This window comes from Petaurus breviceps, unplaced genomic scaffold (genome assembly GCF_028583685.1).
Source record: "Petaurus breviceps papuanus isolate PSGF00001 unplaced genomic scaffold, PetGlider_PUasm1.0 90734, whole genome shotgun sequence".
Taxonomy (NCBI): Eukaryota; Metazoa; Chordata; class Mammalia; order Diprotodontia; family Petauridae; genus Petaurus; species Petaurus breviceps.
In genome coordinates this window covers 12,780,124-12,801,684 of record NW_027187327.1, presented here as the reverse complement: position 1 = coordinate 12,801,684, position 21,561 = coordinate 12,780,124, and the positions used below count along the sequence as shown (strand labels likewise).

General features: G+C 37.1%; 1 protein-coding gene across 1 annotated transcript; it reads left to right on the top strand.

Moving 5' to 3' along the window:
* Window positions 1-1,874: 1,874 nt before the first annotated feature.
* DDX43 (DEAD-box helicase 43) lies at window positions 1,875-19,034 on the top strand. Its single transcript, XM_069067028.1, has 16 exons — window positions 1,875-2,136; window positions 3,758-3,813; window positions 5,989-6,118; window positions 7,867-7,980; window positions 11,045-11,126; window positions 11,672-11,828; window positions 11,955-12,073; window positions 14,176-14,286; window positions 14,374-14,515; window positions 15,090-15,190; window positions 16,338-16,425; window positions 17,404-17,531; window positions 17,742-17,851; window positions 18,096-18,234; window positions 18,514-18,601; window positions 18,904-19,034. Exons 1-16 carry the CDS (start codon window positions 1,875-1,877, stop codon window positions 19,015-19,017), a joined length of 1,941 nt encoding a protein of 646 aa, XP_068923129.1. The 3' UTR covers window positions 19,018-19,034.
* Window positions 19,035-21,561: the final 2,527 nt, after the last annotated feature.

Here is a 21,561-nt window from a genome sequence, read left to right as displayed (position 1 = left end):
CGTGTTTGATAAACCTAAAGTTATCATCTATCTTGACAAGAATATTTGACAAAAACTGCTAGGACAACTGGAAAAGCAGTCTGGGAGAAACTTGGAATAGATCAATCTCATATTATATAAAAAGATAGTTTCAAGATGGGTGCATGATTCAGATATTAAGGGTGATATTACAAATAAATTAGGGTAGCATGGAAGAAAGTACCTGTCAGATCTATGGATAGGGGAAGAATTTATATCAAAACAAGATAGAGGGATTCACAGAAGACAAAAATGGTTAATTTTGATTATATAATTTTTTTCAAGTTTTTGCATAAACAGAACTAATGCAGTCAAAGTTAGAAGAAAAACAGAAAACCATAGGAGAAAACTTGCAGTAAGTTTCTCTGATAAAGGTCTTATTTCTCAAATATATAGGGAACTGGTACAAATTTATAAGAATAAAAGCCATTCCCCAATTGATAAATGGTTAAGGGATATATAAACAGGCAGTTTTTAGAGAAAGAAATCAAAGCTACCAATAGTAATATTTAAAAATTCTCTGAATCACTATTAATTACATAAATGCAAATTAAAACAACTCTGAGGTAGCACCTCTCACCTATCAAATTGATTAAAATAACAGAAAAAGAAAATGAAATGAAATGCTAGCAGGATGTAGGAAACTAGATACACTAATTCACTGCAGGTGGGGCTGTGAATTAGTCTAACCACTCTAGAGAGTTAATTAGGAACCATGTCCAAAAATTTTTAAAACTATGTATATACTCTTTGACTCAGAAATACCACTACTACTAGGTCTAGATATAGCTCAGACTGTCTTTAAATGCAATTCAAAGTAACACTGGCCAAACACTCTGTTGAGCCCTGTACTAGGGTGAATAAGAAAAGGGTATGGCACAGAATGATGCACCGACTGATAGAAAGTCACATTGTGCCCCTAAAAGTGGCAAAATACTTCCACTTATCAAAAAATCGTGGGTTTGGGGCAGCTGGGTGGCGCAGTGAACAGAGCCCTAGCCCTGGGGTCAGGAGGAACTGAGTTCAAATCCGGATTCAGACACTTAACACACACACACACAAACCTAGCCGTGTGACCTTGGGCAAGTCACTTAACCCCAATTGTCCTGCCCCCACCCCAAAAAAAAGAAGAAGAAATCTCGGGTTCCCACCCCAAGCCACGAGTATATTCCATTCTTTCCAATTGCTTTCCTTTATTTTTAAATAAATCTCAGGGGCTCAGCTCGCTTTCCTGAAGTAGACCAGAAAAGGCTACGGTAGCATGGGGATAGAGGATCTACTGAGCAGTCCACTGAGAAGGAAGTGTGGTGTTGTTGAAAGAGGACACAACATTTACACTCTGAGCCTCAGTTTCCAGATCTGTTAAAAAAAATAGACTTGCATTACCCTATTTTATGGTGCCTCATTAGGAGGAAAGGCAAACCCGAAAAGTCCCCTTAAAAGTATTATCATTATCTAGTCGTAGATACACAGGTTATAAGTCTTAACTGCAAAGAAAGCACAAGCCCCAGTGCGCTTGCCCCACCCCTTAAGGGACAACTTTTCAGGGCTTCCAAGGTCTTCAAGAGAGCTGATTGGCCGTGCCCCAGAGGCACCGCCCCTTCTCACCCGCCGGCCAATCGCTTCCTCGGGTAGTGTTCGGGCCTAAGAGGGGCGGAGGCAGGTCTCGGGTATGTAAACGTGGGCCTCGTGTCGGCGAGGCTGGGCCCAGTTCACTGCTGGACAGAGCTTTGGTTCTCCGGGCTCTTCCACCTCTGGGAAGGCGCCTAACGTCGAAGACAAGAGAAACCCGACGCTTTCCCCTCTAACTTCTCCCCCTCCTCGCCTACCCCGCCATCCCCCGCCCCGCCCCCGCGATGTCCACCAAAGAAACTCGCAGCAACTGCGCCTCCCGCAACCCCAGCACCGCCTCTCGCGGCCCTGCCCCTGACAGGAAAACGCTCACAGCGCCCCCTCGGGCGGCGGGCGGCAGTGCAAGAGGGCGGGAGAGCGGTGGCACCGCCCGCGGAGGTTCCCGAGGGCCCTCGGGAGCCCTAGAGTACCGGGCCCGAGGCTCCAGCTACAGGGAAGCGCCGCTCTGTTTTAAACTCGACAGCTCTGTCGTAGGGGCGGTCATAGGTAAGGGGCTGAGGCAGGAGGGGGGGGACCATGGGGTAGGGGGCAGGGCAGGGTCATCTGCTTGGCTTTTGGGTTTGACCCCAGACCCTTGAGGATTAGATACCTGCCCCGGAAGCAGGGGCTGTTTCCTTTTCCTCCTTTCTCTAGTTTGATGATCTCGGGGCTCTCCAGCGCCTGTCATATGCAGTAGGCTCTTGAAACACGCCCTTTGATTGTAATGGAATTGACTTAGAAAAGATTTGCTTGTATACCCGGCACTTGGTATGCTGTAGGAGCTTAATACATGCTGGTTGACTTGGCTTGAGGAACAGAGTTCAAAGAGGGTGTGGCCTCCCTGCCCTCCCCCTGATACTGTGAACCTGTGTTTCCCTTGACCCCCTTCCTGGGCAGGGGCCCCCAGCTTCGTCTAGGGCTGACCCCAACTCCAGGCCATTCATTCCCTGTTCCGTCCCTCGGGCTGCATTCTTCCCCCTCCCCCCCTCCTAATCCTCGCTTCCCTCTTGGGACCGCTTCAGGGTAGGAAGGGGAGGGAGAAGATCGATGCATACATACCCTGTAGAAAGGAGAGACCGAAGCTCCTCTTTCCAAGAAAGGGACTATAAGCTTTGGGCCTGGTACCTGTACAGGGTTCTTGTTGCTTGTATATTGCTTATCGCTCTTGCCTGAAGAGTGCCTTCGGAAGAGGTTGGGTTTAATTGGTAATCCAAGCCTATCCCCAAAGCTGTCATTTTTTGTTTACACCCAGGTGGGTGTTGGCTGTTAACACATAAAGGTGTTTACGATTCCCTGAGATTTTTGGATTTTAAACCTAGAGACTATAAAACCTGCAGGCCTAAACCAGTTCGGTTTCAGGTAAAATAACAAACAGGGGAAGATCTGGTATGGTCAAAAAGAGCTAATTCCAAGTCCCAACTCATTTACTCCCTACCAGGTATGACTTTGAACAAGTCAGATAAACTCTGAGCCTTGGTATCAGTTTCTTTTAAAAAGAGAAAGACATAGGCATTAATTTTTTTCAACAAATAAAAATCTCTTCCCCCATTGAGTAAGCAAGAAAAACAAAACCCATGTTAACAAAAAAATCTTCATTCTAAGCCCATCATCTTTCTTTTTGGAGGTGGTAGACAAACTCTAAATTTATGATCTTTTGTTACTGAAAAAAAAAATCTTTTAAACTACCTATTTCAGTATAGCAATTTAGTCCCTTTATCAGTCCAATACAACAACAAGCATTTATTGAGTCCAACTTTTGAGGAAGGCACTATTTAGGCAACAGGGTTACAGAAAGAAAAGTCTCAGTCCTTGAGGAACTTACTCTAATGGTTTGGGGAGAAGAGTACATGCAGTATGTAAAACAAGCAGAATCACACCCAATTCAAGAAACTCAGGCTTGATTTTTATCTCAAATGTTTTGGGAGGTCAGAGAAATATTTGTTCATTCTTCTTTTTAAAAAAATGTGTATGTGGGCAGAATACTCAGCCATAAAGGTAGAGTTTGGAAGGAGAAAGTAGAGAGTCCCTATTTAGTCTAGTAGTCTTAGACACCCAATAATTAACCCAACAAATTGTCCAAATTTTATAAATCATACTTATTTTGTATAATTTATAAATGTTTTAACAGGTCGGGGTGGAGCAAAAATAAAGGAAATTCAAGAATCAACGGGTTCTAAAATTCAGGTAAATGTTAATTTTCATCATCTTGAAATGAAAGCTCTGAAACTAAACAAAAATCTGATCATCATAGGTATTCTTTGAAATGTAGTAATGGAAAAGGAATTGGCATAATGTTGCTGGTGAACTTTGAGCAAAGTGTAAACTGACAACCGCTTATTCCACTTTTATGTCTAATTTTGCTGCTTTTAATAATTTGTCATGCAATTCCTTGCATTTTTATATCAGTCTAGATATCGAATTACCTTCACATGTATTATTTCATTGTGTTCTTCATAACTACCCTGTGAGGCAAAATTAAACTTGTTTTATAGGTAAAATTCAAAAGTTTACTTAAGTCATATGGCAACCATATGAAAAAATGCTCCAAATCAGTAATAATAAGAAATGCAAATGCAAATCTAAACAACTCTGAGGTTTCATCTCATACCCTGGCAAATTGGCAAAAATGACAAAAAAATGGCAATAGTCATTGTTAGAGGGATTGTGGGAAGAATGTGCATACATTGTCTTTGAAATGTTATAACTATTTTTAGAAAGCAGTTTGGAATTATGCAAGTAAAGTGACTAAAATGTCCATAACCTTTGAACCAGAACCTCCATTACTAGACATACCCCAGGGAAGCCATCAATAAGAAAGTCTCCCCTGTACTCCAAAATATTTATAGCAGTACTTTTTGTGATAGCTAGCAATTTAAAACAAAGTAGATGCCTATCATCTGGGGAATGGTTAAATAAATTGTGGCACATGAATGTAACAAAACATTACCGTGCTGTAAGAAATGATACGTATGGGGAATACAGAGAAGCCTGGAAAGAGCTACATGAACTGATGCAGAGTGAAATGAGTACAGTCAAGAAACCAGTGTACACAGGAACTTCAGCAATGTAAATGGAAAGATCAACAATGCACCAAAAAAAAAAAAGCAAAAGTAACAAAATTATAAAGATTGAATAGGACTCAAATGGAGAATATGAGAAGACATGGGGTGGCTAGATGGTATAGTGAATAGAGCACCAGCCCTGGAGTAAGGAGGACCTGAGTTCAAATACAGCCTCAGACACTTAACACTTACTAGTTGTGTGACCTTGGGCAAGTCAATTAACTCCAATTGCCCTGCCTTCCCCCCTCCAAAAAAAAAAAAAAGAATATGAGAAGACATCCCCTTTGTGGAGGTGGGAGGTCTAAAGTGTTACAATTCCACAGACTTTCAGACTTTTTAAATGGATTTTTCAGTTTTTTTGTTTACTTTGATTTGATACTGACTTTGTTTACCTCTTGGAAAAAATAATATTTGTCATAAGAGATGGTTCTTGGGGGGGGAGGGAAGGATTGGATATGTGGAATGGGATGCTATGGTGATTAAGAAACAGAAAAGATCAATAAAAATTTTAAACTTATATAGCTAATTAGGTGCTCTGCCTTAGTTTCTGTAATCCCTTACTCTCTCAAATTTGGGGAAGAGATCTGCATGATCTCTTTCCCCCTTACTCTATCTTAAAAGAGAGAGAGGCCCTTTGGAAAGCTTTTTGTCTTTTTGTTATTGCCTTGTTAAGTGAAATGATATTCTTTTTTTTTTCTGGGTAGTTAATAATAATTTAATTAGACTTGCTAATAATAAATAAATTGATAGTCAGTGGTTTCTCATGGTAACCAAAGACTAGAAGGGAAAGTGAAACACCTTAAATCAGATATGTACCTTCTGAAAGGGAACTCCACTGACAAATGGAACTCAACTGTGATTGGTGGACATTTAATGAGGAGGTAGACTAAAAGTCTTCAGCTCCTCCTGCTAAGAATGTGACTTGATCTTGAGACTTAGCAGCCAAACTCAAAGCATCTAGGCAAGGAGTGAAGTGATACTTTTATCTTAATTGACCATTATCACCCTGAAACACTTTAAAAAAATTATACTTTCACGGAACAGTTCTATTAACATTTCCTTTATTAGAGGATTAGACCTTATTCTAGGGTCCATCCTGCGTAACTAGTTCAACTATTAGAAATATATCCCTTATGAAATTGGAAGATCCAGGAGATGGAGCCAAACAGCTTCTGAAACTTGATAATCCAGATCCATTAGCACTTTTGTTATATTTACTTAAATTTTTACCATTCTGAATTTGGAGACTTGTGAACATAATAAGATTATGATTATTGATGTCTTTCTGTATTTTTAGATAGTAAAAGGGGATCTCGAGTCAGAAACCAGAATATATGGCAACAAGGAGAACCAGAAATCAGCTAAGTTAATGATAGAGGAAATAGTAAAAAAAATAGAAAAGTCTTCTAAAGAGGACACAAAAACTGGTGAGTAAGCTAATTTTATACAACAAATATAATCAACCTCTCTAACAGAATCCTTTATGCAAAAGCCATTAGATGAATTTTCACCTGTTGCTGGACTTTAACAGCCATAACACCCCTCCTCTACTAAATTTCGGTGAATCTCTAGTCTTCCAGAGGTTTTCCCAGTTTCTCTAGTCTATACCCCTTGCCCTTAGGAAAAAAGCACTTATTAAGTGTCCTACTGTATGCCAGGGACTGTGCTAAGCATTTAAATATCTTCTCATTTAATCCTCACAGCAACCCTTCGAGATAGGTGCTCTTGTCTCCATCTTACAGTTGAGGAAAATGAGACAGAATGTGATTTACCCATGGCCAGATTTGAACTCAGGTCTTCCTGACTGCAGACCCAGTGCTCTATCTACAATGCCACCTAGCTTCCTTAGTTGAAGCAATGTTGGCTGTCACAAAGAATGTGATGTTTGTCACACTTTGTATTTGTATCCACAACTACTCCCCAAATTCTGATTTGAGCATACTGACTTACCTTAATAATGTTAATGACCAGCAAAAGAGAGCACTATTAAGTCTATGTGATATATAAAGTTGTAAAATCATATGTAATATAAGCTATATTTTTGTACAAACTTAAACATTTATTTAATAAGCATTACACCTCTGATACATAGTAGTGCTTTAGGCTTTTGGAAGATAGAATAGCAAAAATATGTTCTGTGATTATGTCCTGGGTTTAAATCCTGTATGTGATCTGATCACCTGTGTGACGTGGGGCTAGTCACTTAGCCCGGGGTTTCTTAAACTTATTCCACTCCTGACTCCTTCAGTGGGTCACAACCCCATATGGGATTGAGACCCACAGTTTAAGTGGTGTTGACTTAGCTTACCTGAGTCTTAGTTCCCTCCGAATGGGATCATCTTGTTTATCAACCTCTAAAGTTCTAGAGCTGAGACCCTATGATAAATGTAATAGGATATTTATACAATCCATCTCACTAGGCTCTTGTGAGCATACTATGTCATCTTTAAAATGCTATAGAAATGTGAGTTGCTATTAATGTTTTTGAAGGGTTTTCATATACCTTATTATTCTCAGAACAGTACAATGAATTGGATAGTATATACAGTCACTAGCCTATTTTGTAAATGAGAAAAATGAGGTACACATAATTAATTGGTAGAAAAAACCTGGGTTTGTTAGACATGTATGTTTAACTTGGGAATTACAGAATTAGTTATACTCATTTAAAGAGAGTTGTTCTTTAATTCCATTAGAATGGAGAAAGATGATACTGTATAATTCACATTTATGTAATAATTTTAAGGTATACAAAGTGTTCTCAAAACCCTTCAAGGTAAGTACTATAATTAGTAAATAATGTATTACTCCTCACTTCATGGGAAAGAAAAATGTTAAAAGGGGTCAGCTAGGTGGCATAGCCAATAGAACACGACCCTGGAGTCAGGAGGACCAGAGTTCAAATCCTGCCTCAGACTCTTACCAGCTGTGTGACCCTAGGTAAATCATTTAACCCCAAATGCTTAAAAAAAGAGAGAGAAAACAAATCCAACTATAAGGCATGTTTGTTATTCTTCATGACCAATACTTCATATTGAACTAGTAAAAGTAATTTATGCTGAAGAGTTTTTTCTTTATTAGTAAATGGAAGACAGTGTTTATGAAAGCAGAAATTGTTACAAAGTAATTTTTTAAAATTTATGATGACTGCCTTCTTAACTTCTGCACTCTGAAGGAAACACTTTGAAATCATCCTGTAATGAAAATGGCCCAGAGAAAAAAGTGCCAGTGATTGATTGGGAGGCTATTAAACAGGACCACCTCCACTACATTAAAACAAAGTGGGACGGTTAGTACAACATAAACATTCTTTGTAACTTTCTTTGTAACTTTTTTCTTAAATGTAAATAATAATTCTGGTAAAATATACTTCTCTTACCCATCATTGAGGAATTCTATGAAAAAGGAATATAAACAGTTTTCTAGGACATGATCTTCTTTTATAACCCTTTGCGCAAGTTGCTTGCTAAAGGGTAAGGCAGGCAGTAACTGACTACAGTGTGATATGACTATATCGACTCTCTAGTCCTTTTTCACAAAATATTTTAGAGTATGTATGTGTATGTTTGCACATGCGCATGTATGCAGGCATGTGTGTTAGTAATGTATGTAGTTAGTAATGTTATATATATTTAGGAAGAGGACTTTGGGAATGCAGACCTATAATTTCACTGGCATAGAGAATTCTTGGTACTAAATTAGGTTTTGTGCTTACATTCTGATTTGTAGTCTTAGAGAGTTTCCGGAGACATTGGGAGGTTAAGTAGTCTTAATTTGGCCCACTCTGTGTCCAGGTTAGTACTTGGACTTAGGTTTTCCTTAGCCCCTGGCAGGCTTTCTATCCAGTACTCCACTGAGCTTCTCAATCTTGGGTCATATTAATAAACTCCAGATAAGGAGATAACTGCCCTATCTTCTTTAATTTTGGTTCTAGGATCTGAGTTTGAAAAAGTAAGGTAAGCCAATAGAATAAAAATGACAATTCTTCCTAATCTATTTATTCAATGCCATTCCAATTAAATTACAAAAAAAAAAAATTTTTGTTTTATTGAGCTAGAAAAAAATAATAAAATTCATTTGGAAGGACAGAAGGTTAAGAATGTCAGGAATTAATGAAAAAAAAAGGAAAGGAAGGAGATTTAGCAATACCAGATCTTAAAACTGTATTATAAGGCAGTAATTATCAAAACTATCTCTTATTAGCTAAGAAATAGAAGGGTGGAACAGAGTAGACATATAGTACACAGAAGTAAATTATTATAGTAATTTTGTGTCTGAGAAATGTAGAGATTTAAGCTTTTGAGATAAGAGTAAACTATTTGGTAAAAATTGTTGGGAAAACTGGAAAGCAGTATGGCAAAAATTGGGTGTAGACTGAAAATATCTTACACCATTTACTAAGATAAGGTCAAAATGGATACATGACCTAGATATAAAGGGAAATATCATAAGTAAATTAGGACAATATGGAACATATTACCTATCAGATATATGGATAGGAAAAGAATTTATGAATAAACAAGAGATAAAGAACACTGTGAGATGTGAACTGGTAAAATGGATAATTTTGGTTACATTAAATTAAAAAGGTTTTGTACAAATAAAACCTGTGTAGCCAAGATTAGAAGGAAAGCAGAAAATGGGGGGAGAGAGGAATTTTATAGATATTATCTCAGATAAAAGTCTCATATCTCAAACAGAAAACTTTGTCTAATTTTTAATAACATGGGGCAGCTAAGTGTCACAGTGCACCGATCCTGGAATCAGGAGGACCTGAGTTCAAATCCAGCCTTAGACACTTGACACTTAACTAGCTGTGTGACATTGGGCAAGTCACTTAACCCCAATTGCCTTGCCTTCCCCCCTTCAAAAAAAAAATTAAGAATATGAGTCATTCCCCAATTGGTAAATAGTCAGAGGATATAAACAGGCAATTTTTCGATGAAGAAATCAAAACTATATATTGTCATGTGAAAAAATGCTCTAAATCATTATTGACTAGAGGAATGCAAATTAAAACAACTTTGAGATATCATCTCACACCTGTCAGATTGGCTAAAATGATAGAAGGGAAAATTACAAATATTGGAGGGGATGTGGAAAAACTGGGACTTTAATATATATTGTTGGTGAAATTTTGAACCGATCTAACTATTTTAGAAGGCAATCTAGAATTATGCCTAAAGAGTTATAAAACTGTGTATACACTTTGACCCAGCAATACCACTGCTAGATCTGTTTTCCAAAATGATCAGGGAAAAAGGAAAAGAACTTGTGTATTCTAAAATACTTAGAGAAACTTTCTTTGTGGTGGCAAAGAACTGGAAATTAAGGGAATACCCATCAGTTAGGGAATGACTGAACAAGTTGTGGTATATGACTGTGATGGAATAATACCATGTTGTAAGAAATGATGAGCTGGTTGATTTTAGAAAAACATGGAAAGACTTGTATGAAATAATGAAAAGTGAAGTGAGCAGAGCCAAGAGAACATTGTGTGTGTGTGTGTGTGTGTGTGTGTGTGTGTATACAGTAACAGCAATACTGTTCAAAGAATAATTGTGAACCAAGTTATTCTGAGTACCATAAATATTCAAATCAACTATAAAGGACATATGAAGGAAGATACTTTCCACCTCAGAAAGAACTGATAAATAGAAGCATGCATAGTATGTTTTTACATATATTTATAAATTCTAGTCAAGTGGTGGCCTTCTCTAGTGTGGGGTGGGAAGGGAGGGAGCCAGTTCAGAACTTAAAAATAACAAAAATAAATTTAAAAATGAGAAATCTTAAAAAAAAAAGGTAACAAGAATAAAAAAGGGTCTAGAAACCATGTCATGGGGAACATTGAAACAGCTACAGAAGAGAAGGTTTACTGAGTTCTTCAAATATTTAAAGAGTTGTCATGTGGAATAATTACTCTAAATTCCAGAGGGCCGGAGGAGAAGCAAAACTTTTTAAGCAAAGTATCTTAAAAGTGGATGCTTTGGAGGTAATAGGAATGTCAGATAGAGCTAGATGACCATTTGCCATGGTTGTTGGAGAGGTCATTGATGAACAAGGCAGGTTTGACTGTGTTAGGATAGTTGACTTCTGTGACCTATTCTGATTTCATGATTGTTATGAATCAATACTTCTTTTGTAAAGCATGATAACTGTAGTTGAGACAAGTCATAAAATGATTGAAAATGTCACAGTGAAAGAGATTTATTTTCCTTTAGTGAGCTTGGTGTCCAGTTGACGTTATGGTTATCTACTACATATTTAGGCACTTATATTTATATACAGCTTAATTCTAATTAGAATGTCCAAGTACTTTGACTAATGGAGTTCTTTTTTTTTCTACTAAGGTCTTCCCCCAATTAAGAAAGATTTCTACATAGAATCTTCAAAGACAAAATTAATGTCACAAACACAAGTAGATAAGTGGAGGTAAGTAATTTTTATATATTGAAGTACTTCAAGTGACCTCACTGTATGGTTGTTTGTAGTTGGCTTAAATGTATCAGGGACGTCAGATGCCAGCAAGTTGAAATGGAAAACGTGGCATAATTTCATCTCTATAATAATTGAAACTACTAGACTGAGAATAAAGTGATAATTACCACACAGGCTAATAAAAGTATTTCTCAGCTCCACCTCAGATTAATCTGGGAATGAAAGTCTTAGGCATCCATTATATGAATTTTTATGTATCTGTCAAAATTTTGACAGCTTTCCAGGGATAACTTTCTTTAAATATATCATCATTTGTAAACACAGTTTTGATTGGCCTTGTTTTACTTTCTTTTATGCTTTGTCAAAGAAGATAGGAATTTATGGTTCTATATACAATCTCTCTCTTATACTCATTTATATTTGAATATGCAAATTTTTTTTTTAAACACAAGAGAAGGTTGGGTCAGTGCTTATTCATGCTCCAGATTAGTGAGCTCTAAAGGGACCATGCTATTAAGCTTTCTCTTTTTCCTTTAAAGGGAAGAAAACAATAATATAATGTGTGATGACTTAAGAGAAAATGAAAAACGTGTAATTCCCAATCCAGTATGTACATTTGAAGATGCATTTGATCATTACCCTGATGTTATGGCTAATATAAAGAAAGTAGGTTTCTCAAGACCTACACCTATACAGGTATTCTATAAATTGCTCAGTGTATTGATTGGGGTATAATATTTGGGGGAGGGAGAGGACAGTTGCAGTACGGAGATTATATTTAAAGCTGTAGTTTGGGTTTTAATGCTTGTCATTTTTTTTCAGTCACAAGCATGGCCAATAATATTAAAAGGAATTGATCTAATTGGCATTGCCCAGACTGGCACAGGAAAGACTTTGGCCTATTTAATGCCAGGATTTATTCATCTTGACCTTCAGCCAGAGTAAGGATTCCTATTTTCATGTTTTGATTGTGTAGAGGTGTTTTTTTTTAAGATAGGAGTCATCTTTTATGAAGGATTTTAAAATCTTTGATAATTAGTGAATTAGTCTAAAATCAAGTCTTAAAGCACACTTGCATCTTTCCACAGTAGATTTAAGCCAGGTATAGTTTTAGGGAATTTGTAACTAGAAATTAGAGACCCCACAGAAGTAATTACTTAAATAATTGAAATATTTGGTAAAATACTACCAAAAAGACAAAATATTTTCTCACATATCCGTCACCTGCAACCCTAAGTTAATATTTAGTATCAGACCCTATTCTTAAATTTTAGACTTTCTCCAAGGTTTTTCCTCCTACCTCTTCTACCCTTCTTCTCATACCTGATAATCTACCATTCTCACATCTTCAACTATCACCCATGCATATTACTCCCAGTATCTTAATCTTTTTTTTAATTAAACTTTAATTTATTAATTTGTTTGTTTCCTTTTAGTTTACAGGATTCAATTCCACAATTCCTTGAATTTCACATTTTGTCCCCCTCCCTCCCCTCCCCCCCATGGCGGCTTATTATCAAGTATAGGATCTGTAAATACTTTCACATTATACAATGGTCAGGTTATAAGGACGGATTGTACCAGCTGGAATGAAAAATGGTAAAGAGGACATAAAATCAAATAAGAGAATGAAAAAGATCAGGTATTTTGCTTCCACCTGGATATAAATTTAGTTCTTTCTAGTTCTTTCTCTGGATGCACGTTTTTCTCTCCATCATGCGTCTTTTGGGATTGACTTATATCCCTGCATTGTTGAGAAGAGTCCAGTCTATCAAAGTTGGTCATCACCACATACGTTGTGTCTGTAATTGTGTACAAATTCCTCCTGGTTCTACTCTTCTCACTCAGCATCAGTTCTTTTAAGCCTCTCCAGGTAAATATGAAGACCGCCTGCTCCCCGTTTCTTATAGCGCAATAGTATTCCATAACATGCATATACCACAACTTGTTCAGCCATTCCCCAACTGATGGGCACCCCCTTAATTTCCAATTCTTTGCCACAACAAAAAGAGCTGCTATGAACATTTTTGTACATATGGGTCTTTCTCCCATTTCTATGATCTCTTTGGGATATAACCCTAGGAGTGGTATTGCTGGATCAAAGGGTATGAAAGTATTTATAGCCCTTTGGGCATAATTCCAGATTGCTCTCCAGAAAGGCTGGATCAGTTCACAACTCCACCAACAATGCATTAGTGTTCCAGTTTGCCCACATCCTCTCCAGCATTTGTCATTTTCCTGTTTTGTCATCTTGACTCACTGGTGAGATGTGGTACCTCAGAGTTGTTTTGATTTGCATTTCTCTAATCAATAGTGAATTAGAGCATTTCTTCATGTGCTTATAGATAGCTTTAATTTCTTTCTCTGAAAACTGCCTGTTCACATCCTTTGACCATTTATCAATTGGGGAATGACTTGTATTCTTATAAATTTGACTCAATTCTCTGTATATTTTAGAGATGAGTCCTTTGTCAGAGACATAGGTTGTAAAGATTCTTTCCCAATTTCCCACCTCCCTCTCAATCTTGGTTACATTGGCTTTATTTGTACAGAAACTTTTTAATTTCATGTAGTCAAAATTATCCATTTTACATTTTATAATGTTCTCTAATTCCTGTTTCGTCATAAAGTCATTCCCTCTCCACAAGTCTGATAGGTAAACTATTCCTTGTTTTAGCAGACTGCTTACAGTATCAACCTTTATACCTAGATCATGAACCCATTTAGACTTGATTTTGGTATACCAGTATCTTAATCTTTACCACCACCACCACCATATCCACCCCTCACTTCTCAGCTGACTTGTTGAATAAGTTTCTCCAGTACTAAAATCTTCTGCCTGACTTTCTGTTTCTGGATCCAATCACCATTCTCTCACATCCAAGTTTAAAGCTTTGGTCAGGTTAGATTTCCCTTGCCATCTTCCAACTCTCTGCCCTCATCTAATTTAAATTGCTAAGATTTGATGTTTTTTTTTTTTTTAGAGTAGCAAAGCCTGGTTCCTGTTGAATATAACTAACCCTTCTTGATCTGCCCTCTAAAGAACCAGGGAGAAAAGGGACGGTCCCGGAATGCTTGTGCTGACACCAACCAGAGAACTGGCTCTACAAGTTGAGAGTGAATGTAAAAAATATACTTATAAAGGGATCAAAAGGTAATTTTGTATTGCTGGTTAAATTTCAATAGTATTTCTGTTGGGAAGATTTTTTTTTTGTAACTAAAGCTTGTGGACTCTTGGCAGCATTTGTATATACGGTGGTGGAGACAGAAGAGGTCAGATTGAATATGTAACTAAGGGAGTAGATATTGTCATTGCTACCCCTGGTAGACTCAGTGATCTTCAAATGAATGAATTCATCAACCTGAATAGCATCACATATTTGGTAAGTCTATTTCAAACTGGGGCAGGAGGTAGAGGAATGAAAAAAAATTACCTTCCCCAAATCATTTTTAACTTTTGTTAATGGAAGACCCCAACAACCATTCATTTTATCCTCTGTTAAGTATGTATGGCCACAAAAGGAACATATTTATTGCATTAGAAATTAAGCAAATTACAAAATCAAATTACTAGAAGTCCAAAGGAGATTTTATTGTGTATTACATGAAGTAACCATAACTTTTGTTGAGAAATCCTCATAAATCAGAAGTTCTTAACCTAGGATATGTGGATAGATTATCAGGTGGTTCATAAATTTGAATGATAAAAGAAATTGTTTTTATTTTCACTAACCTCCAACTGAAATGTAGCACTTCTTTTAATTATGATACAGGCAATAAACAATATTCTGAGAAAAGATACATAGGCTTCACCAATCCATAGGCTGATCACCAATGGGGTCCATGAAATAAAGGTTAAGAACCACTGTTTTAAATAATTAGTAGGTTTTAGGTTGGGCATGGGGAGAAATGGAATATAAAAGAAGTATTTAAAATAATATTTCCAACTTTTTTCAGGTTCTAGATGAGGCAGATAAAATGTTAGATATGGGGTTCGAACCTCAAATAATGAAGATTTTATTAGATGTACGGCCAGATAGACAAACTGTTATGACCAGGTATGTAAATTACATTATTTCTATCCATAAAATAGAATGGAATCTGTAGGCTCCTTCTGATTTCACAATTTTCTAATGTATTGTGAAGGCCATTTCTTAAAGTTCTAAGTTATTCCCTTGAATTGTATTAGCAAAGTAAATGCTAACCCTAGTTTAACAACTACATAATGAAACTATTTTTTAGATTAACTGCCAATTCTTTTCATGTTCTCCTGATTTCACTTCTGACCTGAAATGTAACATCTCAAGTCATACTTCTTCTTTGCCAAAAAAATGTTCTTTATGACATTCTATCAGTGGCATTACTAGTCACTTATGCAAGACACCTCCTTTTACCTTCATCTCTTACCACTCTGTGTTCTATATCCATATCTTTTCTCCTTAACTCCTACTGCCACCACCCATGTGTGTGGGTTTGTGGGGGAGAAGAGTAGGTTATCTCACTTAAACTTCACATTAATCATTTTGGATAGGTACCTCTGTATTCCCATATTATAGATGAGGAAACTGAGGCTCAGAGATTAAGTGATTTATCCAAGAACACATAGCTAGTATGTGTCTGACCTAGGATTCAAACCCAGGCCTTAATGTCATAGCAGTACTTTATCCACTGCCTCTTTGTCTATCCACATTTAGCCTTACTCACCTAACCCCAAACCATCCATCCCAAGACTGTCAAATTAATCTTCCTTATGCATAGAAGTGATTGTCTTTGCTTTTTCAAACCATTCAGTTGTTGCTTACCTAAATACTTTACAATATGGTGCCACCCTGCCTTTTCAGTCTTTGTTTTCTTAAACTTTCACCTATTCTTACTCAATACATTGTAGCTAAATTCCCTTACCTAACTCTCAGTCTAAGGAAATCTTATCCCTCCATTTATGACTCAGATCAAATGCTACATACCTTCATGAAAATTTCCCTAATTACCTCTTGCCCCCTCCCCAGACATTGAAAAAAAGGAAAGATCACTTCCTATTTTTGCCCTACTAGAATAGAGATTCCATGAGGTTATGACTCATATCTTCATTATCTTTGTTACCTCTTCTAGTACATGGTACAGTGGCTCACACAATCACATATTTTGTTTGAGACCACTATCTAGAAGCCTAACATGTTTCTATGTATCTTGTTTTCTTAAATCCAGTGCTACTTGGCCTGATGCTGTACGTCGACTTTCACAAAAATATTTGAACAATCCAATGATTGTTTATGTTGGAACCTTGGATCTTGCTGTAAGCTTTCTTAGCTTGGGATTTGTGTCACTTCTTTTTTTTTCTTCTTTTTTTTTAAAGCAATCGGGGTTAAATAACTTGCTCAAGGTTACATGGCCAGTTATTTCTGGGTGTAGTGCTAAGTATCCAAGCCCAGATTTGATCCCTAGGTCATCCCAACACTGGAGCCGTGCTCTTACTCGCTGAGCCACCTGGCCACCTTTAAGCAATTGGGGTTAAGTATCTTGTTCAAGGTTACATGGCCTGTGTTTCTGGGTGGGTGCTAAGTATGTGAGCCTGGATTCGATCCCAAGTCTCCCGACTCTGGGGCTGGCGCTCTTACTCACTGCGCCACCTGGCCACCCCTGTGTCACTTCTTTTGAGCAGGTGTAAGGTAGCTTATGTTGCCAAGTCAGTGAAGACAGTTATAGCTTCCATATCCTACATAGAGAATGAGACCATGTCATTGACATGCTGTTAGGAAGACATTTTAAGCAGGGACACATGGTATAATCCTTCCATTTTTCTATGTGTTTTAAGGGTTTGGATGAGCTCCAACCACTAGATGACAGGTATGTATAGGTCCCTAGTGAAACAGGATTACAATGGGGTCTATATATACCTGCCATCTCTACCTCAGGCCTTTGGAACTCTAGTCTTTGAGACTCCTAACTGGCCAGCCTAAAAAAATGGCATGGTTTGACCAATTTTTAAAATATAATACAATGATTGTTTTCCAGTTCAGGAAGAAGAGGGACATAGTTCACATATTAAGGCCCACAGAAGAAATCAAGGGATAAGACATGCTTTGTTCATGTTTTTCAGTAGGAATAAAAAAAAACTGCTTTAAAGGAAGCTATGACACTGTTCATAGAAGTCTATTGCTTATGTTTTGTATGAATGAGGGCTAACAGGTGATAACTTATAAAACTGATAACATTTGTATCTTACTTTACCTGTTTTTCTAAATCTGGAATATTCTTTCCTTGCATGGTGTAGGCTGTGAATACTGTAAAGCAGAAAATCATCATAACCACAGAACAAGAGAAGCCTGCTCTTATACATTCCTTCATTGATTCAATGAAGCCTGAAGATAAAGTAATTATTTTTGTAGGGAGAAAACTTATGTGAGTAACATCTTTCATTTGTCTGCCTATCTCAGAAACAGCAAATTTTACTGATCTTACTTATGTCTCTTTTAGTGATAAAAGCCAAAATCTAATTGGAAAGCATGGCATTGATAAGATACCACCCTCTTAATTTGGTAGTGGTACTGCTAGAAATTCCAGTGATTTAGTAGTTCAGATTGCATTTTAAATTGTCAATTTTATTTTTAGTGCTGATGACATATCCAGTGACCTGAGCATTAAGGGTTTACCTGTACAGTCATTACACGGTAATCGAGAACAAAGTGATCGTGAACGAGCACTGAATGAGTTTAAAACAGGTGTGTTTGTACAATGATTACTATTCCACTGAATCATGCTTGTGTTTTTAAACTAATTAAATACTATTGATGAGATACATAAGACCTGTAAGCACCAACAAAAAATAGTACCTACCTAAAAAGTGTAAAAATATCTCAGATGTTGATTGAAGATGTATCCCTTGGTGCTTAGTAAATTGAACAGCTTGGTTTGCATATAAATATATATATTAAATCCCTGTTTTGGGTTTTTCAATTTTTCTAGGAATGGTAAGAATATTGATAGCTACAGATCTGGCATCACGAGGTCTTGATGTCTTAGACATCACCCATGTTTTTAACTTCGATTTTCCTCGAAACCTTGAGGAGTATGTCCATAGAGTAGGGCGTACTGGAAGAGCTGGGTAAGAATGTTATGCTTTAACAGTTACAACTGAAAATCACTTTTCATTACTCCTAGCCACGCAAATCTCTTTACTGTTCCTTGCACATAAGTTGCCTTTTCCTACCTAACTATATAACAGGCCTCCTCTTTCTAATATTCTGCTACTTCATGTCCTTTTCAAACTTGCCTGTTAACCTGAAACTCTATTAGTAAATCAACAAGACCATAATATACTTTATTTCAATATTAGATAGAAAACATGGTTAGAGTTTGTTTACATGAGATTCTTCTCTTAAAGGCATACAGGGGAATCAATTACCCTAATTACTAGGAATGATTGGAAAATAGCTGGTGAATTAATCAATATTTTGGAGAGAGCCAACCAGGTGAGAAGATATAATTTGGTATTTCCTAATTTCTTTAATTTTTAATTTTTGCTTATTAGCAAATATGAAACAAATGTTTTAGTTATGTTAGTTAAATGTGAGAGTAAATTTAATTTTGTAAGATTTTATGATAAGATCTACACATTTACTACTAAGAAATCAGTTTTTTTTATGTTTTTAATCTCAGTCATTAACATCTCTTTAAAAATTCCCCTCAAATTATAACTGAGAATGTGGAATAGCACTGCAAAAAAGAAATTTTTAATAAAACACAGGTAATCTAATGCACTTAATTATTTCAGGAAATTCCAAATGAGCTTATATTAATGGCTGAACGATATAAACAACACAAGCAGAAAAAAGATGAAGAAAGAAACATGACAAGAACTCATGGAAAGACAAAAAATATTTATTGATCTTAGAAAGCATATGGAATCCAAGGAACAACTTACTTTAAATTTAGCAAAAACTAAACAATGAGCAAGTTGGAAGACATCAGAGAAAAGATGATTCCGGAGTTGGGGGGGGTGTTGCTTTTTTTTTTTTAACATATTGTCAGGAAACAAAAGTATTATAAATTCCTGATTGAACATTGAAAGTTCAGATCTGAATGGAAGTAGAGAAAATCTGACTTGCATGTGAAGTGACAGTTCAATTGTCAATATAATGTTTAAAGATGTAGACATCTTAGAACATTTTTGTACTTTGTTTAATAAAATCAAAAGTATTTTAAAAATGTTTGGGCTCTTTGGAGTCTTTCCTTCTCCTGATTCCTGAAGACCCTCTCCTCAATCCAAAAGAAGTCCAAACAACTCTTTCTTACTTAATTAGACTACATATGCTAAAAGAATTAGAACTTTGCCTTCCTTCTCACAATGCATCTTTATTTATGTTACCCTGTTCCAGCATGACTGGACCTGTGGCTTTTGTTTTTACTAAAGGGCCATCTTTGCTTTGGAGGCGGTTTCTAGATTAGCCCTACCTCAAATGACCATCTCCTGCTTTCTGTCTAGCTCCTTCAGGGAATCATGCCTCCTGGGCCTCACAGGACACTTTATCACTTGCCACAATGTAGTAGGCCTTAGCAATCTAATGACATTCCTCCCTCAATAGGCTTCTCTCCAGCCACTGATAATATTCCTGGACTTCTTTCTCAGTGGTTAGTCTACTTCCTATTCCTATACACTCTTCCCCATGAAGTTTTCATGGTACAAATCCTGTTCTCCATCCTTCGATGTCCCCTCAGCCCTAGCCACCTTATCCCATGACCCAGTTCAAATCTACCCATCCCTTGCAATGTGCTCTCTAGAATGACTGTTCCATAATTAACATACTTACCTTCATCTTAAACCTTTTCCTTTCTCACTACCATTTTCTTGCACTTACAACTGCCTCATTCCTGATGTGCCGCATCCTTGGCCACCCTTTTAGTACCCATTGCACTTTTATTACACACACACACACACACACACACATTGTCTTGAGAGAAAATAATTCTTGCTCCCTTTTGCTACATTCGAACTTTCCCTCTATTACCCTTATTCGGTAAACTTTCCTCCAAGGTCCAGATCAATTCATAATCATCCCCAATCAAGATTCTAGTAGCTGTTATCTTCCAACATTCAATACATTGAAGCACTTATCTTCTTTCCTCAATGGGCTCACAGTCTTCTCTATGATGTTCATACTAAAGGACTTCAACATAAATACTATTATTCTCTCAAACACTCTTAACTTCCTGGTTCCTTATTTTCCTCGTTTCCCATCACCTACTCATGGACCTCACTTACACACAGAGATTTTTTTCCTTGATTTGTCATACTCTTGATTTGTGCACAAGTGCCCTATTTGCATGTTTGTGAACTCTGAAATTCATTTATCTTACCATAATCTTTTATCATTCCATCTTCCCATATGTCTTAGACTCCTAACCCTGTTCTTTCCTCCTAATGTGACTTTCAGTCTCTCTACCCCTAATTTATTTTCTAGGCCATAATCTCTGTACTAACTTTACTCTTCTCCCCCATCTTGACCCATTGGTGAACCAGTTCAGTTCTATACTATCTTCTACCCAGAAGTCCCTCACCCCTTTATCATCAATTATGCTTTGTAAAGCCCCAACTTTGGAGTACTCCCATCTGCTGCCTTCCTTCCTAATCACATGCTGCTGAACAGAGCTGGAAAAAGTCATAAAAACCATGCTGACTTCAAGGTTCAAATTTATCTATCTGAATTGAGCCCTCACTGAATAAAGGCAAACATTCTATTCCTCTCTAATCAATTAATTATCCCACTCTCCACTGTACCTATTTCATTGTTGTTTCTTTAAACCTCATCTTCTGCCTCTCCACCCCCTCAGCTAAAAATCTTGCCTCATATTTCACTGAAAAAAATTTAGATCATTGGCTATACAAATGTCACCTCCCTCTTTTCCTTGACAGTCTTTTCTATAGTTTTTTTTAACTTTTTTTTTTTTTGCCTTTTGGAGGGCAATTGGGGTTAAGTAACTTGCCCAAGGTCACAGGGCTAGTTACTTTTTGGGTGGCTGTTAAGTGTCTGAGGCCGGAACCGAATTCGGGTCCTCCCAACTTTGGGGCCAGTGCTCTTACTCAATGCACCACCTAGCCACCCCTTTTCTATAGTTTTTAATATTACTACTCTCTCCTGATTCTACTGGCCTGATCACTCTTCAATCTCCTTTCCTGGATCTTCATCCAGTCCATACCCGCTAATTATGGATGACCCCAGGACTCTATCACTCCATTCACTTGGTGATCTCTGTTGGCCCCCACTGATTTAAATATCATGTCTATGCAGTTGATTCCCAGATCTATTTACCCCATTCTCTTTCCTGACCTCCAGTCTCCTATCTCCAGCTATCTCTTAGACATCTCAAACTGTATGTCCTATAGAAATCTTAAGCTCAACATGTCTAAAATTGAACTTATTTTACCCCCCCC

What these genes read in the sequence shown, in the direction of transcription:
- DDX43 (XM_069067028.1), top strand. Translation starts at nt 1,875, where the DNA reads ATGTCCACCAAAGAAACTCGCAGCAACTGCGCCTCCCGCAACCCCAGC. An exon ending in TGTCGTAGGGGCGGTCATAG is followed by an intron (nt 2,137 to 3,757) that starts GTAAGGGGCTGA and finishes ATGTTTTAACAG; the next exon opens with GTCGGGGTGGAGCAAAAATA. An exon ending in ACTGAATGAGTTTAAAACAG is followed by an intron (nt 17,852 to 18,095) that starts GTGTGTTTGTAC and finishes CAATTTTTCTAG; the next exon opens with GAATGGTAAGAATATTGATA.